Consider the following 18,155-nt stretch of genomic DNA (forward strand, 5'->3'; position numbering starts at 1 on the left):
TCATCTCATGTCTCATGTCGTACAGTTTAGTTCTTGTAATACTGCACAGTTGTACTTGATTTTTTTAGTTTATCTTAATAAATTGTTAATTAATAATCCTCGAACAGTTGGTACACTATTCCGACCAACTAAAATACTAAATATTAAAGAAACAAATAGATAAATAACCAACTATTCCGAAAAATGAACAGGTAGTCTTTGTAAAAATAATATTAAATATTTCCGGTATCTAAATTTTGTGAACATTTGTTGCTAATAATAGATTGGGGAATTGTATGATGTGCACGGAAGAGACGGCAAAGTACCGCTGCCCCCAGTGTGACCTCGTCTCTTGCAGTTTGATCTGTAGCACCAACCACAAGAAAACGTTCGAATGCTCCGGAATCCGAAACAAGACCACCTTTGTGCCTGTCAATGAAATGACCGAACTTGATCTCCTCAGTGGTATGCACATGTATTAGTTTCGTATACATGTGGGCTTATTTTTTCGAAAAAGAAAATATTCTAACAATGATTAGATTGGATTGGATTGGAACTTATATACAAACTCGCTTCCTATTCCAGATTATCGTTTGCTAGAGGAGTTATCCCGAGTCGCGGATTCTTGTTCGAGGGACACGACTCGACGAAATACAAGAAAGTCTGCGCCCTTGCCTACTGTGAGTACTTGTATCCCGTTAAGAGTTGTTGAGTGATAGTAATTTATAAAGTAGTCAGCACACTATATGTTGTTCATCTGCATTTTCAGCATCTACAAAAACTTCGCAAAGCTGTTTCCCAAAGAAATTCTCGAATTTATTTCCTTCCCAAAAACTTTGCAAGGCATAAAGAGAACACCACCATGTTTGACTGGAAGACAAAGAAAATCAATTGGAGACTGAAACTCGTGTTTCTTCACGCTCAAAAGTTTACATTTCCTATTACAAGGTAGGTACTAATTATAAAGTGAAAATTATAGTGACCAATTTATATGTTTCCCTGTTTTTTGATGACTGCAGATGTCCTGAAGACTTGGCACTAGAGGATGTGATCGACAAGTGCTTGGCTGAAGCTTTTTCGCGTAAAAAGGAATTGAGAAAACATTTTGAGGCGTACCAATGCGCCAGATCGGATATCGAAATTCTTTTTCAAGCAGAAAAGGTTCCTGGCGCTCAACGAAAGTGAGTAGTTCATTTACAATTAATTCATTCAATAGATTCTCACCTACATTGCTACTATAGATTAGTAAATACCAATGCAAATATTGCTACAGAATGTATCTCCTGGACAAAACACAGACATTGAAAACGAATTTAGAAGGGAAGAAAATTGTCGAGTTTCCAGTTTTGTACATTGTCATTAAAGGATTCTATGCTGGAGAAAGTCTTGCGGATATTATGAAAGTGGAAACTAAATCGACTAAATCAAAAGCAGGGAGTCTCCTCATGTCTCGTTACTCATTCGACGAAACTGGAAAGGACATGGCGATATCATCCGACGATGATGCTGACGAGGATGAACCTTCAAAAGTTATGGATATTTCTAACGTTAGCGACGAGGATGAAGTGTTAGACGAAGCCTTTGACTACTTGAGCGGTGGGACACTAAGAGATGTACTCAGTTCTTTGTATAAACAGACCGAGCTTAACGGTTGAGCTTAAGGTCAGACTCAACACAATACTAAATATAAATATGTATTTCTCAATATGTACAAATGTGTTTTAACTGATTGAGAGTACAATATTACATTTGTTCACCATTACCCAGTAATTTTAGGAATGTATTAATTTATTTGGTCACGAGTTGTTGAACATGTTTACTTAATCCGGTCCGAACATATGCATTTTAGCCGTAGCAGAATTATGTGGCAAATATTTTGACTAGTTCCTTCTTGTTTACTTTTCCTAGATGATTTCTTGGAAGTTCGGGAAGAGATTTTAAAAGGGTAGGAATTGCATATGGAGCAACTCGCGTTTTGGCAAGTTCTTTGAATTCGGCCAAACTGAGTTCTTTTCCATTCCAAGCAAGTACAGCAACCACTCTCTGTCCCCATGTCGGGTCGGGAAGTCCCATTACTGCAACCTCTTTGATTTCTGGAAAGCTTAAAAGTTGAGTCTCAATTTCCAAAGCACTTAGTTTGTATCCACCACTTTTGATAATATCCACAGATTTTCGTCCCAAAATTTTGTAAGCACCTTCAGTGAACTCGACAGTGTCCCCTGTTTTACGCAGAATACAAAATCAATTCCATTCCCTCATTTCCAAATATAGCAGATTTCTAATTCTAAGTCGGTTAGATTTTATATTTTCGGCCAAATCACGACTGCCAAATCACCTGTTATAAACCATCCATCATTAGTGAACTCCTTCTTGGTAGCTTCAGGATTTCCCCAGTACTCTTTAAATACAGAAGGCCCCTTCACCAGTAAGTCTCCAATGACTTTCTCTCCTTTGTCCACGAGTATTCGGGTCCCATGCGAGTCGCTTTCCGCCAACAGTTTGTAATTATCACGCGAGGTCATGTCAACCACTCGGAGTTTCACAGTTTCAAAGGGTTTGCCAACGAATCCTGGTTTTCTTTCGCCATGTAAAGGGTTTGTGAGGGCCATGCCAATTTCAGTCATTCCATACCGTTCTAGGAGACGATGGCCAGAGATTTGTTCAAATCTCTCCAGCACTGGGACGGGTAAGGAAGCAGAACCACTGAGTATCAGCCTGAAAAATTGCAAACGTCCAAAGTTTTGTAAATGTCTATATAATCAGATCACATCATCATATTTATTACTTACCTCATTTTTTGTTTCAATGTTTCCTTAATGAATGCAACTTTGGTAGGGGACTTGGCAAATGATTTGTCAAATTCTTCTATGAGTTTGATGTAAACTGTAGGTACTCCCATTAGCACGTTGGGTCTCAGCTCATTATCGGTCGATAAAAGTTCTGCCCAAGCCTTGGCAGGATCAAACTTTTGGAGCATATGACTCCTGTCCAGAAAACAAAATTGTATTTGATCAACAGTGTATAATTTATTGTTATTCAGATTTATACGGATATGTACCTGGCTCCAACTGCAAGTGGACTGATCAAAGCATGAATTAACCCATGCGTATGATGTAAAGGGAGCACATGTAGCATTGTGTCCTTCTCAGTTATTTCCCATGCGTCACAAATGTTTGTTACCTTCAGGAACAGCATAATCATTACATTGGCAACCCAAATCTGCGTGTGATCAATCATGTTGTATGCACATATACCTGATCCAGCAGATTGGAATGAGTTAGAAGTACGCCTTATTAGGTTTCATATTAAATAAAACTGATTAGCCTTCAATTAATTTATGCAGAATATAATTTGAGCACACCTTTTGGTTGACCTGAAATAATCGTATAATTGAATTACAAATTATTTTATGCAAAAATGTTTCTAATGTGTCTCACCGGTTGTCCCGCTCGTGAAAAGAATTAGCCCCCCTTTCCCCTCGTAATTATACTCCTTTGCCACTTTCACTCCAAAACTGACATCTCCGTCCTTCAACTTATCAAAATTCACTACCAACAGCTCGGTTCCAGTGGATTTCGCCACGCCGTTCAATTTATCCTTGTATATTTCTGAACAAACTAACTTTGAACCCGTACTTTTCAGAAAGTATTCCAACATTGTGTCCGGATGGCTGGATGAAAGTGGAATTGCTGGGAGTGAAAAATTGTGCATAATTAATTAATTGGACCACATCATCATTATGGATAACAACAATATGGATAATAACAAGATCCCTGTTGATTATCCTCTTTCTCACCAATGCTGCCAGTCATCCAGGTAGAGATGAGCGTGGTGGGGAAGCTGAGGTCTCTCTCGCACATGAAGGCCACCCTCTGCTCGTCGCCACCCCTGCATTTCACTCCTTTTGCCTCCAACTCCGCTGCCAATCCAGCCTAATTAGTTAAAGTAATACAGCGTTAATTAGTTGATCCTAGTAATTATATCCAGTTAAATCCAGTCATACCGCTTTTCGACCTAGCTGGGCGAACGTGAAGTGGTGACCCTGGTGGTCGGTGAAAGCGACTTTCTCCTGAAACCTGGGCTCAAAAACAGGGGCGAAGAGAGGAAGTCGGATAGTCCCAGTCGTAGACCGAGCACGTGTAGTGTTGGTAAACAACAACAAAGCTCGCCGGTTGCAGCCGGCCTCGACCGGCCTTCTTAGCCCTCCTCGACACAGGGAACCCAGCAGCATGGTCACCATTTTTTGGAACGTAGGTGGGCAGTGGGGAACCGTCAGTACAGTGATAAGAGCTGCTTATCAAAGTATCATCTGACTGATCAATCTAACAAGGTCATCAAGTTTGACTCCACCGCCAGATTCATTTTTTGGCAACCAGATCCACTCTCTGAGATCAAAAGAACGAACGAAACCATTTTTTTAATGGGACAAAAGGGACAACCGACTTAATTAAATAATAATAACCAACTAATCTTTTTGAGCTTAGATTAAGTCTTAAACTTTAAGATTGACAAATCAATGTTGATAAATACCGACGTAGGGAGTTTAAATGAACGTTTCTTTTGAGGAGAAGCCTAGGTGAGGGGCCCAGACTTGTTTTAATTGGTCTGCCCTACGTCCTTGTTGGTGACGACGAGCAGCATGTCGTCGAATTCGTCTCCTCCCCCTGCAGACCACGTTGTTGGGGGGTCACTGCACAAAGTGGACTGCGAGTCTCTTGACAGTCTTGTCCACCAATATGATAAGGTCAAATCTTAGTGACAATGATATAGTCTTAGTAAATGGCATAATTTAATAAATATGTCCACGCTTATTACAGGCTTTGGAGGACAACTTTAGCAAACGAGACCAATTTCAAAAGTTCCGAGATGACTACATAAAGCTTAAATCTCGCCTTAAAACACTTCCTGATAAGGTTTATCCCATATAGTATATCTTGTTCCGTTGTTTACGTAGCATAAAACATGACCAGCATGGGGCACATATTTATGTGTACATATTCTCCTAAACATGTGTGCACTGTACTATTTACTGTGATATGCACAGATCCACTTCATATTTTGACTGTATGTTACAGATCGAGTATGATGCAATGGTGCCAATTTGTTCAAAAGCCTTGTGCCCTGGGAAAATTATCCACACCAATGAGATACTTGTCCTCTTGGGTGAAAATACATTCATTGAGTGTACTGCAAAGGATGCTGCAGAAATTATCACTCATAGACTGAAAAGTAATGTTTTTATTTTTTGCATATGTTAATAAATATGACTGCATGTACTATGATAATGTCATTATTATTATTACTATCATTACTTATTAAGAATGGTTTATTTGATTTTACACCTCAGAAATTGATGATACGCTTAATCGAGTGGAGAAGGAAAGGGAATTATACAACTCTTGGAAGATCGAGGCAGAACGGCAAATGGTAGAAACGCTTGGAGATGGAACTATTGAAATTATTGAGGAATATGACGAAGTGAAGGAGAAAAAGTGGCGTAATACGCACAGAGAGAAAGTTCGAAAGCATCACCAAGAGCTAGCCAGACAACGCCAAGCCTTACAAACAAGCGCCGTGGTCAATAATCTTGGCAAGACGGCAGAGGAAGAAAAATTGTGGACAAGACTGGACGCCCTAGAGTTGGAAGAAGAGTTCATGGAAGCACAAGCCATTTACGAGCAACGCATGACTGAGCCAGTTGGGAATAATCATAATGACGACAACAAGTGTACTGTAAAAATACGGGAAAGGTCAAACAAGTCAAAATTAAGTTTACCAGAAGCTGCAGAGTTACTATACGTAATGGACAACCGAGATGCAGACAATAATTCTACCAATGCAGCGTCTGGGAAGAAAGTCACATTTAGTCCAGACAACATAATTCATAATTTAACAGATCTGAATACTCTCAAGAAGAAAGGGAAGGATGTTACCGAGTGTTGCGAGTCAAGAAAAGATGACATAGTCGAGCTTTATATACCTTCCGAACAGAGCATCGAAAATGGGTTGTATGATCCAATTTTCATCCGATTTCGCCATGAAGCTCTCCACTCCTCTGGCGGTGGTGACTCCAATAAAAAAGCTTATTCTGAGAATTCGACCGAAAGTTTACAACTGAACTCTTCTGCCGAACTATTATCAGAGGAATCTTCTTCGGACTCGGATAACGATGAAGACTATCAGATTGTACGAGGCCCCGGTGATATTTATGCCCAGTTTGGCCCTCCTTCGTTAGAAGCGAAATCTATTGCAGTTCCTGGAGCAGATAAAACTCCTTTGAAGTCAATTTTAAAACCACGAGGTCCAGACGGAGGAATTCTGGATGGGAATCGTTCCTCCTCGGACTCGTCAAAAATTAGTCATAAGGAGCTCTGCACCTCGGCCAATGTCAACATGAAGAAGGCTCTTCTGGCTGAAACGATATCTCCTGAAATTACTGAACGCTGCATACCCGAGTCGTCATATGATGATACCAATATTATTTACAAAATGTTTCCTGGTTTTGCTCCCACCACAAAAACAGGTACGAAAGCCAACAATCTTCCTGATGAGTTTGAGAGTGCAAATTGTACGGCTGCTGATGGTGCTGCTGATGTTAATATGACGAAACCAATCAGGAAAGATAACTCAAGTTTTGCTACTGCTGGTGCTAATATTAAAGTTAACAGCACAAATTCTTCAACCACTAATAACCGACCAATTAGTCTTTTCAAGAAAATGAAATCAGGAGGTGGAGATCGAGCTTTGTCGAATAGCGACAGTACTGCTAACTAATAACTAACGAAAAATACAATGATACTTAATAATAACAACTCTTGATATTTTTGATACTTGTTTCAACTCAGATTTATTGATCAATATATTTATATGCATAAATACTCATATTATTGTTGTGACTGAATGTTGACTATTATAATTATTACATAACACGAATTTCACAGATATTTCGACTGTTTGTCGGCCGTAGAAGTAGTAGTAAGTAAGTATATTAGTGGGTGTGTACGTCTGGCTCATGGAGTAATAAAGTAATAAGTAGAGAACAGATACAAATCCTATTAACGAGAACAACGTTTGGTATCATAATACTAATACATAATAGTAAATAATATGCACCAAACAACAACTTTGTCGTCGTACGAGTTTACTTAATAGTTTACTTAATGTTGTTAGCTTTTGTCTAGAGCTTTGGTTTCTTAACAATATTATGTATCTCGTCTACCTACATACATCACCATCATCAACACAACTATTATTATGCAACATAAAAATGAATGAGAGAGTCAATAAAGTTTATAAATTAGCATTGAATATCATTCTTCTTGACCGTGATTATTCAGTACATTGTTATCAGTATGATATCTTAATTTGTGGGTGCCAGGTGGGTGGATAGGTAGCATGGCTGGCTTTTACATAATATTTTGTATAATAAACACAATTAACTTGGTGTTTCTTTCCCATCTATTATTTAGTATATTTAGTGCTCTTAACTGGTGTAATAATCGTGGTATAAAGTGGATGGAGATATTTGGTGATGTGAGTGACACAACAGTGCGTTATGTGAATTATTATGGTACTGAATCTGTACATACATATTATGACCTAAATCTAAATCATAATAGTTAGTAGTCGGATTAAAATAATGTCTTGGTACTCTATTGTACTTTGGTGGGGGTGGTGGTAGCAAATATTATGAATGAGACTAGCGTGGTTATAAATATATTAGATAATATATAGCTTCCGGGGAGGGGAATTTACGTGACCATATATTATCAAGAATGTGTGACTTAATACTTGCTCTTCACAATTACTATTATGAGATGAGAATTGGGTTCATGATGTGAGTGGATGGGTGTGGCTTTTACCTCATTTGCGCCCCTCCGAGAGCCAAATGTATGCAAATACACTCGCACCCAATCAGCAATCAAACTTTCCTATTACCTAATTATGTATATTTTTAAGTGTATACCATTCCCAGCAGTCTAATAAACATTTCACGTTCAACGCTTCAAGATGACATCCTACAATATCGTGCAACAATAAGTACAGTCGCCATAATTTACGTTGTACCGGTGTAATGCAAAAGTCTTTCAAAGGGGCCATTGTTTTATATCATCCTGATGTCTAGTTCATTGTCCTCAACCTGAAGAAGCGTGGGATTTTATTAGAAGGGCAGGGTTGAGGAGAACATGGCCTCGATGGCAGGAGGTGCAGGAATCAGGTCTTCCAACTTCAAGTAGAAAATGCGCTGAAGACCTTGGACGCTCAGACTGTTAAATGAGAATATAACCAAGTAAATATTTATGCTCGAAAGGAAAAAATAATTTAATTTGTAAACATTACCTTCGCAGTTCAGGTAGTTTCCCCAAAATCCTGGAAAAGAAATGAGGTTTAGTCTGCCCGTCGCCAGTGTAGGTCACGTGGTCTCGAAGAGAGCCGATGATTTTCATTTGCAGTTGTTCTACTTTCACAGGTTCCTCCAGTGAATGGCGATCTGTGTATACACATTTAAATGCATGAATATCTCGCCACATTTCCACCAAGGTTATCAACTTGAAGAACACGAGCCACCTACCAGTCACGAGAACGAGGGCTTCCAAGCAGGCCATGGTGGACAGGTCGAGTTGCATGGCTTGAAGGGATTGGCTAAACTCTGTGATGGTGTCATACCAGTCCCCAAACAAGGACTTGCACTGATCTCGGTGCAGAACAATCCCATTGCAGAAAGTGAGATAATCTTCGTTTGGCTGGATCCTGTAGGCGAGTCGGAGCACAAAAAGTTCCAGGGACGCACTCTGAAGTAAAAGATTTTGATCCTGCTTGCTGAACTCGAGGAATCCCGGAATCTTTTCCGCAAATGCGCGTATGACATCAAAGCAACTGCTCAGAAGACTAAAAAACTGCTGAATGTACTCTGGGTGGTTCAAGAGCGACTCTTTGTCCTGGGGCAAGTCTCCCTCGTGAAAGGGTGGCTCTTGGTACTGCAATAGAGAACAATACGGCGAATGAATCGAGTGATGCAGCCAAATTGCACTGCCTGCCTGCTGGTATAGGCATGTGGAGGTACATACCATGGCGTAGTCCTTGTTGCGAGAGTCGGGGCTGGTGTCCAGGTGGGCACGGACGAGAGCAGTGATGAGGGAGACTGGGTGGGTGGGGGCATGGTGGGGCTGAGCATGGCTGCCCCCACTCAGATCCCCCATACGATCCCCCTCGGCTTAGACGGCAACCGCCCCCGTCGTCCCTTCAGTGAATCCGTCCTCACCACCTCGCGTACCATCCCCACGGTCAAACACTTTTGAAACCGGCAAAACTGACAGCGGTTCCGCCTTCGCTTGTCCACCGGACAGTTCCTGTTGGCCATGCACACGTACTTGGCAACATAAAAAATACAAAATTTAATCAGCGGTCGTTGACCTGTTCAATTGCGAACCCACCTTCACACACACAACAACAACTCCACTCAACTCGGTCGCTCCCTTTCTCTCGCATTGTTGTTCTTTTTTAATTAATAATCACCAATTAAAATTAGTTTGTTTTCGTGAAAATGTTGTCAAAACATGCGTGTTCGGAAGTGGAAGGTAGTCCCATACAGAAGAAGAAAGTTCGATTAAACTTCACAGTGTATCAACCCCCTCCTGGCTCTTCTATTCAAATCTACGTGAAAAGCGAAGATGGAGAACTCGAACAAATTGATGGTAAGGTTTAAATTACTTTATTAATTCTCGTATAGTTTAGTCACTAATTTTAAGGAAAATGTTTCTAGAGTGTTCACCCTTCAACTCCCAAGAGACTCAGGCTACACGCTTTCCGTGGAAAACCGCTACTTCCCCCTCCCCTCCAAAAGCTCAACCATGGACTCCACCCACTCCACTCTCAATGGCTGACTTCATATTCCGACATGTGAAGAATTACCTGAAATATGATGGAGAAGACAGGCTCATGAAAACCTCAGATGACATGAAAGCACTGCTGAAATCTGGAAAAGTCATGAAGATCACAAAAGATGCAAGGAAGGTGACAGACCAAACTATGCATAGGAGAGATAAAACCCTGAAATCTAAAAGCGGAAAAAGCAGCAAGAAGAAATGTAACGCGGAAGATACAATTGTTGTGGATGTGACGTTTTCTGGAGGAAGAATAACGTGGAAGACTGATGGTAGCGGGGGACATGGAATATGTAAAGACGGGGATTGCTGGAAATCAAAAGCAAACGATGGGGCCTGTCATGAACACGCCGACTCTTATGTGACACACTTCCTTCTGAAGGATGAAAACAACCCTTTGCCCACTTACACCCTTATGACAACCAATCCCCACACTAAAAAATTCACCCACACTTTAGATGGAGTTCTAGAGACAGCAAGGAACAATCCTCCGCGTAATGCCGCTTTTTGTAATTACGAGGAAAAGCAGAAGGAAGCAAAACTTTCTCCTAAATGGAAGCTGGTGACGCCACGTCCTTGGATTGCGAAAGATTTGGACTTGTCCAAAACATTGTATCAAACCACTAGCGTTACTCTCGCCATTATGTCCACCATCAATTCACATGAAAAGAATGCAGCCAATCCTGTGAAATTCGTCAAGGATCAATTTTTCGTTGACCAAGTCGATTGGGCAGTCGTGAAGACACTTTTAGAAAGCTGTGGCTTCAAACTGGAGCTAGGAGAAACCTCAGAGTATGCAGAATCGAAGGAATCCCCCTTGTTGAAAATAGCAGACCTTAAGTGGAGAGACGGAGATAAATGGATCTATGAGAAATTTGGCACTGCAGGAAGAATCTACGTTGGAACGGTTACCCAACGCAAGGTGGGTACTAGAGCAGGTGGACCAGAGTCCTTCATCCACCCAAGTCACCCTCCTACGGATAAGGGAATCCCTCTCTTCCAATGTGAAGGTGAAGATGACTTATCATAATAATTATTATTAACTTGAATTTATATTAACTGTAAATAATATAGAAGGTGACGCTGACTTCATAGAGAAGGAGACAAAGAAGATGGAAGGGGTTGGACAAATGGGAGTACTCCTTTGCGAGATGTTGGGAGGAACGACTGACGTTCACCCGATCAAAATTGATTTTGAGAAGTACGAGAATTTTTCCGAATGGGAGGATCGTCATGTGGATAGACTGAAGAAGCTGGTGGGATTTTGGACCGGCCAAGAATTGGAGTTTACCATCCCGGAAGGTGTTGATGTTTCATCCATTAATTGGGAACCATTATTAAATTTGTATTTGGGACCTCCCTCAGCCGCAGGTTCATCAAAATTTGATTTTTAACCATCCACTAGATTTAGATTTACTTACGTACCTTCTCAATTTGCTCAATTTAATGTTGTCAAATTTAATAATGTGAAATAAATTATAAATTGATATAATATCTCACCTTGGCTCCTCGCTGCACAGTCCTCTTGAAGAACCCTTTGCACCCCTCGCAAGTTCGAACCCCTGTCACCCAAACAAATCAGATCAATGAATAACACGCTCTGAATGAATTTTTTGAAACTAGTCTGAAAAATCAATCAGTACTTTATAACATAAAGTTTACATACCATAATGCATGCATGCTGCTATGTCCTGACAGACGGCGCACATTTTCTCGGCCGGCGGTGTCATGGCAGATGACGATGAGCCGGACTGTATTTCCATGGCCTGGTCGTGCCCAAGATGACGATGATGATGATGACTTCCGCTCGAGAGTTGCTCCTCTGCTGGGGAGCAGGGTTTGTCGTGACTGCTGCTCCCCCCACTCTCTACCTTCACCTGCTTCATGTGACACTGTCCACTTCTAGAATAAAACAATTCACCATCACAGCAACTTTCATCACCATCCACAAATCAAGGCAAAACCATGAGTAAAATGTTACAATGTGGTACATACATTTTGCGCTGTTTGGGAGCGGAGCAGTGAGAGCCGGTCGCAGTCGTGGCGATGGGAATGAGAGGAGGTGGGGGAGGCGAGTGCATGAGCTCGTAGGAGGACGAGGGGGACTGAGAGGGGTAATACATTTGATATGACATTGGCGTCTGGGGACTGGCAGTGGCGGAGGAGGACGGACTGTCCAGACTGTGCTGGTGTTGGAATGGGTGGCGTCGGTTGCTCACGGGATGATGAGGCGTCTGCTGCCCACCGTGTGAAGTGGTGGTTGTGGCGGTGGAGGAGGAGGAGGAGGAAGTGAGGGGTGTGGCCGGGGCGGATGAAGAGGGTCCCCCAACCACGGGGCCGCCAGAGAAGGATGGGGAGACGGAAGCCTCGTCAAAGCTGAAAAAACGTTAGTAATCATCAGACGTCGGCTATATATGATCGATAAAACTCCAAAATATGACTGAAATATGACCGTAAAAATAACTATTACATTAATAAGTAAATTAAAGTAGTGCGATACCTGAAGACGTCCCGCCTGTAGCGTGGGCTGTATGTTTCCTGGAAGGATGGGAGTGGGGTTCCTGGGTCGGGTGGCCCTCCGTCCAGCGAGAGGGAGGAGGACTCGAGGAGAAAGCATGCAGGGCTCTGCTCATTCTCGGTCTGCTCAGTGTTGCTGCTGCTGTTGGACGTCTCTTCCATGTAGGTCGTGATGGACTGGTGTCCGCTATGATGATGATGGTGGGGATGACTTTGGTGTTGGTGGTGGTGGTGGTGGTGATGATGATTGTGGGGGTGTTGAGAAAATGGGTTATTGTTTCCGGCGCCGTAAAGGAGGGAGAATCCGCCGCTTCCTTGCAGTCCTTGGATTCCTTGGGGGATGGCAATATTGGAGTAGTCCACCGACTCGTAAAAGTTTCCGCACGCTGCTCCTACTCCGCTCAGAAACTCTGACTCGGAGTCTGAGTTGTGAAGTACCGACTCGGCGTCCACTAAGGCGTCCAGGAATCCGGGTATCTCGGCAAATCCGGGCAAAGAGACCTGCGTTCGCCATAGTTAAATTTTAGTTAAACGTACTTTATCTGTAGTGAACATTGGAATATTCGGACATTGGGGGCAGGGGGATAAAACTTACTTGAGGCTGGAGGAGAAGCATGCTTGTTGATGAGGTGGAATGTTGATGAGATGTCTTGAGGTGACTACCACTGACTTGAGCAGTAGGCACTTGAAGGTGGTGTCTTGCTGGGGAGGAGATATCTGCCACAGAGCTCGATTGTTGTTGCTGTTGGCCGTAGACGAAGGACGCCCGTTCTCCACAATCTTCGCTGTTTCGACTCACTGCAAAACAAAAAAATGACACACTTTTCAATAAGAAATACAACCCCGTAGTGTACACAGAGCAATGTCGTTGTGAGGAAGGGAAAGCCACTCGGTCTCAAAATGCCTCACTCACAAACATGGTACGTTGTCATTACTACTCCTGCAGTCCTTCTCAGCTCGTCGGCCTGTTCTTCGGGGGACAGTTGAGAAATATTCATAAATTGCACGGTTAGGTGAGTGTGTACGTGGTGCTAATTGTGTGTCGTTATGATGAGATGTGCTCATCCCAGGGTCCTCGTCTCAAGTGAAGGCGATGGATGAATTCCAATCTCATATTTATATGCAAACAATGGAGGACAAGGAGATGATGCTGAGGGAAGGAGGACGATGCATGGACAGCACAATGGACGCTGATGGAGGAGGAGGTGTGTGTGGTGGCAGGAGGAGGAGGAGAGGAGATGGCAGATTGGCGAGTCAAGGGTCATTTGTTTAATACGGAGTGCAAAGTGTCCCCTGGGAGCGGAGGATTCTGGCTGGGGCAGCCCCAGAGACTCATCACCAGAGTTGTTGGCATTTCCAAAATCTCGACACGCTTCTTGCCCCCCATTCTTCCGCCAACAAAGAACTCCAGTGTCTCCTCCTCCTCCTCAACGCTCCATAAATTACCAAATCGCCTTCATTTTCATTCACTCACTCATCATTTCTCCAGCCAACTACTCATTCTTCAACTCCTGCCCAATACCTTTCGCTCCATGTACGTGCATGCATATGTGCATGCACGAATAATATCAGATACGATACGAGTAGTGAAGCAATGAAGAGCATGTGGAGAGCGTATAGCAAACTGACTGCATGATGGGCACAATAATAAGGTGTACATCCACAGTGGAAGCAGACAATAGAATGTGGAACGGGACATCATCATTCTGTACCAAAACGCTAAATTAACTTTGTTCCAGTCCCCATTGAGAGGCAATAATCCAACGTAATCATCTATCCTGATGCGTTTTATTTTATGGGCCTTCATTGCCTCCTCATTCAATTTACCTTGTCACCCCACCACCACCACCGCCTCCGCCGCCTTTCCCTCTGCTTTCTCCACACTGAAGGAGCTACTACTGAAAAGCGGTGAGTGTACATCTGCATGGAGTCGACTACCGATCTTGCAGTGCAGCGTACTTACATAAGTACATATTATTATTATGATTGAGAGGGGTGCAGTGTGTGCAATGGGAGAAACGAGTACTGGGCGAAAAGGTAACTTGAGACCTCATTCAGAGTGAGCCTTTGTTGGCAGAGCAGATGTGGTGCTATTACACACGCTTAATTTTAATCCGGGCAGAAGAGAGGTTTCATTTTATGTATCCATTTCCATACACCGCATTTTTTCATTAAGCCAAATTAATGGGACGCTATTATACTTTTTACTATTATTATTATTATTAATCGGTATCTCGAATTACACGGATTGAGACGCTCTCGTTAGCATTTTTATTACTTCACGTCGATGCATGCGACACGAGTCAAAGTCAAATGTGTCAGTCGTCCTTTCACCAGATCGGGAATGACGAAAAGGAGACATAATTTGTAGGAATGTATGTACACACGGCGTCTGTCAAGGGGCTCTAAATATAGTCATGCACTGTTTGTTGACTGCAGAAAGAAATATTCGTGATGACGTCCGTGCCAGAGAAATCGGGAGATTCGATTGTGTGATTATTGCATATGAAAATCTATGCTGATGGCGGCGTGTGTAGTAAATATGTACGTATGCGGAGGGATGTACGGCTTTTGTTGTTTGAGTGGATTACTACTATTGGATGGAGATGGATGCGGTCGGTGGTGTGGCAAATCTGGCAAATGCCTTATTTATAGAATTATGGAATTATAGACAATGGCTCCTCAACGGTTCCCTGCCAACCAAACCACTCCGGGAGCCCATATCGCAGGGAGAGCGAGCGGTGAAAGTACGCAAGCACGTCTTCTCCTCGCACATTATGCCATCATCATCAATGCCGGTGAGGAGATGCGGTGATCCATCCATCCATCCAGGTGGGTGAGTGGGTGGGGACGCCAAAATGTGATTCAGATGCTCCAAGGAATGTAAGAAATATAATCAAGCAACCACTACTAACCAACCAATATAACTATGCACCGACTTTCTCCATGACAGAAGTGATGGAAGAAATGGGAAACGCTGCTGTGTGACACGGTGGCGTATTATTATTGGAATTGTCATCAGACACACGACAACAAAATGATATTTATTATCAGGACTCGTGTTCTTTGCAGTGCCTCTTTTTCTTGAAGCAAATCTCGCAATATGATTGGAGAGAAAGACGTCACCAAACGTAATGGACGCCTTTCTATTTTGGCAAGTTGAGGAGCAAACCAATCTCTAAAAATCCCACTAACTGAATTAGGAGGAGAGCCATAAAAAAGTCATTATGACAGATCATCCACCTCTCTCGCATTGACATCAAGGAGAAAAATACCCTTTTCTCCTCCAATGACAAATGACTTGTGTAGTTGTGGGTGGGTGGATGAGGTAAATTCATCATGCCAAAAGTGAGCGAATACATAGAATAGTGACTGCCCAAATGGTACATATCTACGTATGTAACTAAATGTACCCGTATGGGAGAAACTTTTCCAGCATTCCTACGGCATCGTTCGCGTAGGTATGTCGGAGTAAATTAGTGATAGTTCATTCTGGTGTTGTTGAATCGACCAAAAAGTGGAATCGACATATGTACGTTCTTGGGGAGCCCATTGAAAATTTAGCCCAAAAAGTGAAGTAATCCCAAAGGGAAAAAAGAGCTGGTCGCTTGAGAAAGAGGGAATCGATGCATAAATGTATAAGACGTTCGGCCGTTCCATTCTACTGCGTTATTACCAATGCAGAAGCAGGAGGCACGAGCTACACTCTAAGTACACGGAAGAAATGCCCGAATGTGGGTAGCAGTGGGCAGGATAGTTGTGCCTGGTGGGAACGGGGAGGAAGGAGCAATCACAAAACGGGAACACCTATCCCACTCCCATCATGTCGAGTGAAAGTTGCAATTTGTCAACTTTCTCCTCAACCGCCGCACATGCAGACCGGATTGTGCCCAAGAATTTATCCCCTGGTTTGGAAGCTATTTATTAATGTGCGATTTGGTGGTCAGATAAGCGGGAAGACGATATTTATGAACCCACCGATAAGAAGATGCCCAACTGGATAATTTATGGCAGAAAGGAAGAGTGCTGGTCGGTGTTGGTGTGAGTATTATGTGTGTGTCGGTCGTCTCCTCGCCATTTGGCGTCATCACGGGCACAATGACGTTCATGTGTACGGCTGCAATAGCGAATTGACGTCATTCCCCTTCCCAACTTGTCCCATTCTGCATACAACTCTCTCTCCTCCTGTCTAATCTTACACTTCCACGTGCTTTATTGGGCTCATCTTCGCCCTGCCTCTCCCACTTGCTCACCAGCAGAAACCTGTCCCTCTGCCAAATTTCCGCAATCCCTGAGTGTGTACATACATACGTCTGCATGTTTGTGTGTATGATCATATGACAGCAGACGCCCGTCGATGCATGCAAACTTGTCCCATCTAATTACATGGTAGCTGCTGCTCCGCGTCTCAACTTCCCCTCCGCCCACAACAATGCTCCATATTTTTCTCAAGCAGAATAAAAACAAGGTTGTCTCACCTAGACGTTGATGAGATGATGATGATGAAGACCGGTGGCTGCTACCGGTCGTGGTGTTTGTGGCGAGAACTCGGCGAATGGGCTTTGGAGAAAGTTTATGGAATTCGGAAGGAATTGGCGAGATGCACAAAAGCGACTCCAGATTTGCAACATGTATACCGTTCCTTTCACTTAATTGACTTGCTTCTTTCCTGGTTCCTCAAGGGATGCACTTTTTCGAAGCGTATATAGTTTTTGATATTAATCGTAATGCCGAGTAAACTCATGCGGCGAGACCAGCACCTGCATGAATGTGGTAGATTGAGTCTGTACTTACGTAGTATTTACTGTGTATAGGTTTCTATGTACTTTTGTAGATAGTTATTGGCTCAGGTATCGATAGTGTTCACAAGAATTTGACACTGTTTATGTATTTCAGGTATGTTGACGAATGAGGAAGAATCACAATTTAGTTGCGTGGCGTCCGTAGCACAGTTTCTCTTTTTCACTGAAAGGTAGTCCAGGTACAATAAGTGTGTGTTCACAGGTCGAGAGATTCACAACGCACGGAAAGATTGAGGAAATTTCCGAAAAACTTGTGTTTATGTTTCATGTAAAGCCGTCCCAGTCTTCAACTGCATGCAGTTAGAGTGCATCTCTTGCAGCAGGTTATCGTCGCTCAAGAGGTTGTTGGCTATTTGATGTCGTCGACCGAATTGTATATATTTTCGCCGGTAAGTCGTCGTGTGGAGAAAAAAGGCAGTGGTCCTTTGAGGGAGGACACATCTGAATCGGTGCAGCACGTGGAGCGTTGTGAGAGAGTGAGTGAGTTTGAGTTCCATATATAAACGTGGTCGGTTCCCGAATTCTCGCTCCCAGCCACAGCCACAGCCAGGACGGAGAGAAACGATGACGCCTTTGTCGCAATGCCGTCATCGTTGTCATTGACGTCATCCCTCTCTCCGTCTCCTACTCTCCTGCCTTTCACTCTCCCAGAGAAAGACTTCGACCTCCACCAATGGTATTGTCAAGGAGAAAGCGCTTTCCCCACCCAACTTGCAACGAAAGAGGGTCATCCATCAGTAATTCCTCGTCGCCGCCCTCGTCTCCCCAGCACGACTCCAAGCGGTGCGATTCATCCACAAGGGCGACAGGTCTGCTTCCCCAGAATTTCTGCGTGCCCCCTGCGAGGAAAAGAAGCGTTGGAGGAGTGAGATCCCTGGAACGAAATGGTTCGAGGCAATGTCTGGAGCAGAGCCGGTTTTAGAATTCGGCGAGGGCGGAGTCCCTTTTCCTCTGCAGCAGACGGCGAACTATT

The 18,155-nt window shown here is 43.1% G+C and overlaps 4 protein-coding genes across 4 annotated transcripts; 2 read left to right on the top strand and 2 right to left on the bottom strand.

The window, feature by feature from the left end:
• Positions 1-7: 7 nt before the first annotated feature.
• Positions 8-1,749, top strand: LOC110841953 (box C/D snoRNA protein 1). The gene is made up of 6 exons (XM_022087656.2): positions 8-191; positions 263-444; positions 565-659; positions 749-927; positions 999-1,160; positions 1,253-1,749. Exons 1-6 carry the CDS (start codon positions 184-186, stop codon positions 1,632-1,634), a joined length of 1,008 nt encoding a protein of 335 aa, XP_021943348.1. The 5' UTR covers positions 8-183; the 3' UTR covers positions 1,635-1,749.
• LOC110841952 (malonate--CoA ligase ACSF3, mitochondrial) lies at positions 1,726-4,249 on the bottom strand. The gene is made up of 9 exons (XM_022087655.2): positions 3,983-4,249; positions 3,776-3,911; positions 3,417-3,668; positions 3,341-3,352; positions 3,234-3,268; positions 3,038-3,159; positions 2,769-2,963; positions 2,315-2,694; positions 1,726-2,198 (listed from the first exon to the last, which is right to left on the bottom strand). Exons 1-9 carry the CDS (start codon positions 4,217-4,219, stop codon positions 1,840-1,842), a joined length of 1,728 nt encoding a protein of 575 aa, XP_021943347.1. The 5' UTR covers positions 4,220-4,249; the 3' UTR covers positions 1,726-1,839.
• Positions 4,250-4,494: 245 nt separating this feature from the next.
• On the top strand, positions 4,495-7,287 carry LOC110841951 (unconventional prefoldin RPB5 interactor). The gene is made up of 4 exons (XM_022087654.2): positions 4,495-4,723; positions 4,797-4,892; positions 5,055-5,208; positions 5,327-7,287. The coding sequence occupies exons 1-4, from the start codon at positions 4,619-4,621 to the stop codon at positions 6,751-6,753; spliced, it is 1,782 nt and encodes a 593-aa protein (XP_021943346.1). The 5' UTR covers positions 4,495-4,618; the 3' UTR covers positions 6,754-7,287.
• On the bottom strand, positions 6,810-17,662 carry LOC110841955 (nuclear receptor subfamily 4 group A member 1). Its single transcript, XM_022087657.2, has 11 exons — positions 16,859-17,662; positions 12,976-13,178; positions 12,364-12,881; positions 11,859-12,239; positions 11,530-11,765; positions 11,364-11,425; positions 9,182-9,349; positions 9,048-9,146; positions 8,552-8,957; positions 8,320-8,470; positions 6,810-8,246 (listed from the first exon to the last, which is right to left on the bottom strand). Exons 2-11 carry the CDS (start codon positions 12,994-12,996, stop codon positions 8,141-8,143), a joined length of 2,148 nt encoding a protein of 715 aa, XP_021943349.1. The 5' UTR covers positions 12,997-13,178; positions 16,859-17,662; the 3' UTR covers positions 6,810-8,140.
• Positions 17,663-18,155: the final 493 nt, after the last annotated feature.

The sequence above is a fragment of the Folsomia candida genome, unplaced genomic scaffold, assembly GCF_002217175.1.
Source record: "Folsomia candida strain VU population unplaced genomic scaffold, ASM221717v1 Fcan01_Sc001, whole genome shotgun sequence".
Classification (NCBI taxonomy): domain Eukaryota; kingdom Metazoa; phylum Arthropoda; class Collembola; order Entomobryomorpha; family Isotomidae; genus Folsomia; species Folsomia candida.

Bases quoted from the DNA above. Each gene is read 5' to 3' on its own strand.
- LOC110841953 (XM_022087656.2), top strand. The intron at 660-748 runs GTGAGTACTTGT...CTGCATTTTCAG, and splicing joins AGTCTGCGCCCTTGCCTACT to CATCTACAAAAACTTCGCAA. The intron at 1,161-1,252 runs GTGAGTAGTTCA...ATATTGCTACAG, and splicing joins GTTCCTGGCGCTCAACGAAA to AATGTATCTCCTGGACAAAA.
- LOC110841952 (XM_022087655.2), bottom strand. From the start codon at position 4,219: ATGGTGACCATGCTGCTGGGTTCCCTGTGTCGAGGAGGGCTAAGAAGG. The intron at 2,964-3,037 runs GTACATATCCGT...TTTTCTGGACAG, and splicing joins CCACTTGCAGTTGGAGCCAG to GAGTCATATGCTCCAAAAGT. The intron at 2,199-2,314 runs GTGATTTGGCAG...TGCGTAAAACAG, and splicing joins TGATGGATGGTTTATAACAG to GGGACACTGTCGAGTTCACT.
- LOC110841951 (XM_022087654.2), top strand. From the start codon at position 4,619: ATGTCGTCGAATTCGTCTCCTCCCCCTGCAGACCACGTTGTTGGGGGG. The intron at 4,893-5,054 runs GTTTATCCCATA...TGTATGTTACAG, and splicing joins TTAAAACACTTCCTGATAAG to ATCGAGTATGATGCAATGGT. The intron at 5,209-5,326 runs GTAATGTTTTTA...TTTACACCTCAG, and splicing joins TATCACTCATAGACTGAAAA to AAATTGATGATACGCTTAAT.
- LOC110841955 (XM_022087657.2), bottom strand. From the start codon at position 12,996: ATGCTTCTCCTCCAGCCTCAA. The intron at 9,147-9,181 runs GTATGGGGGATC...AGCCATGCTCAG, and splicing joins CGTCTAAGCCGAGGGGGATC to CCCCACCATGCCCCCACCCA. The intron at 8,471-8,551 runs GTAGGTGGCTCG...GTGTATACACAG, and splicing joins AGCCCTCGTTCTCGTGACTG to ATCGCCATTCACTGGAGGAA.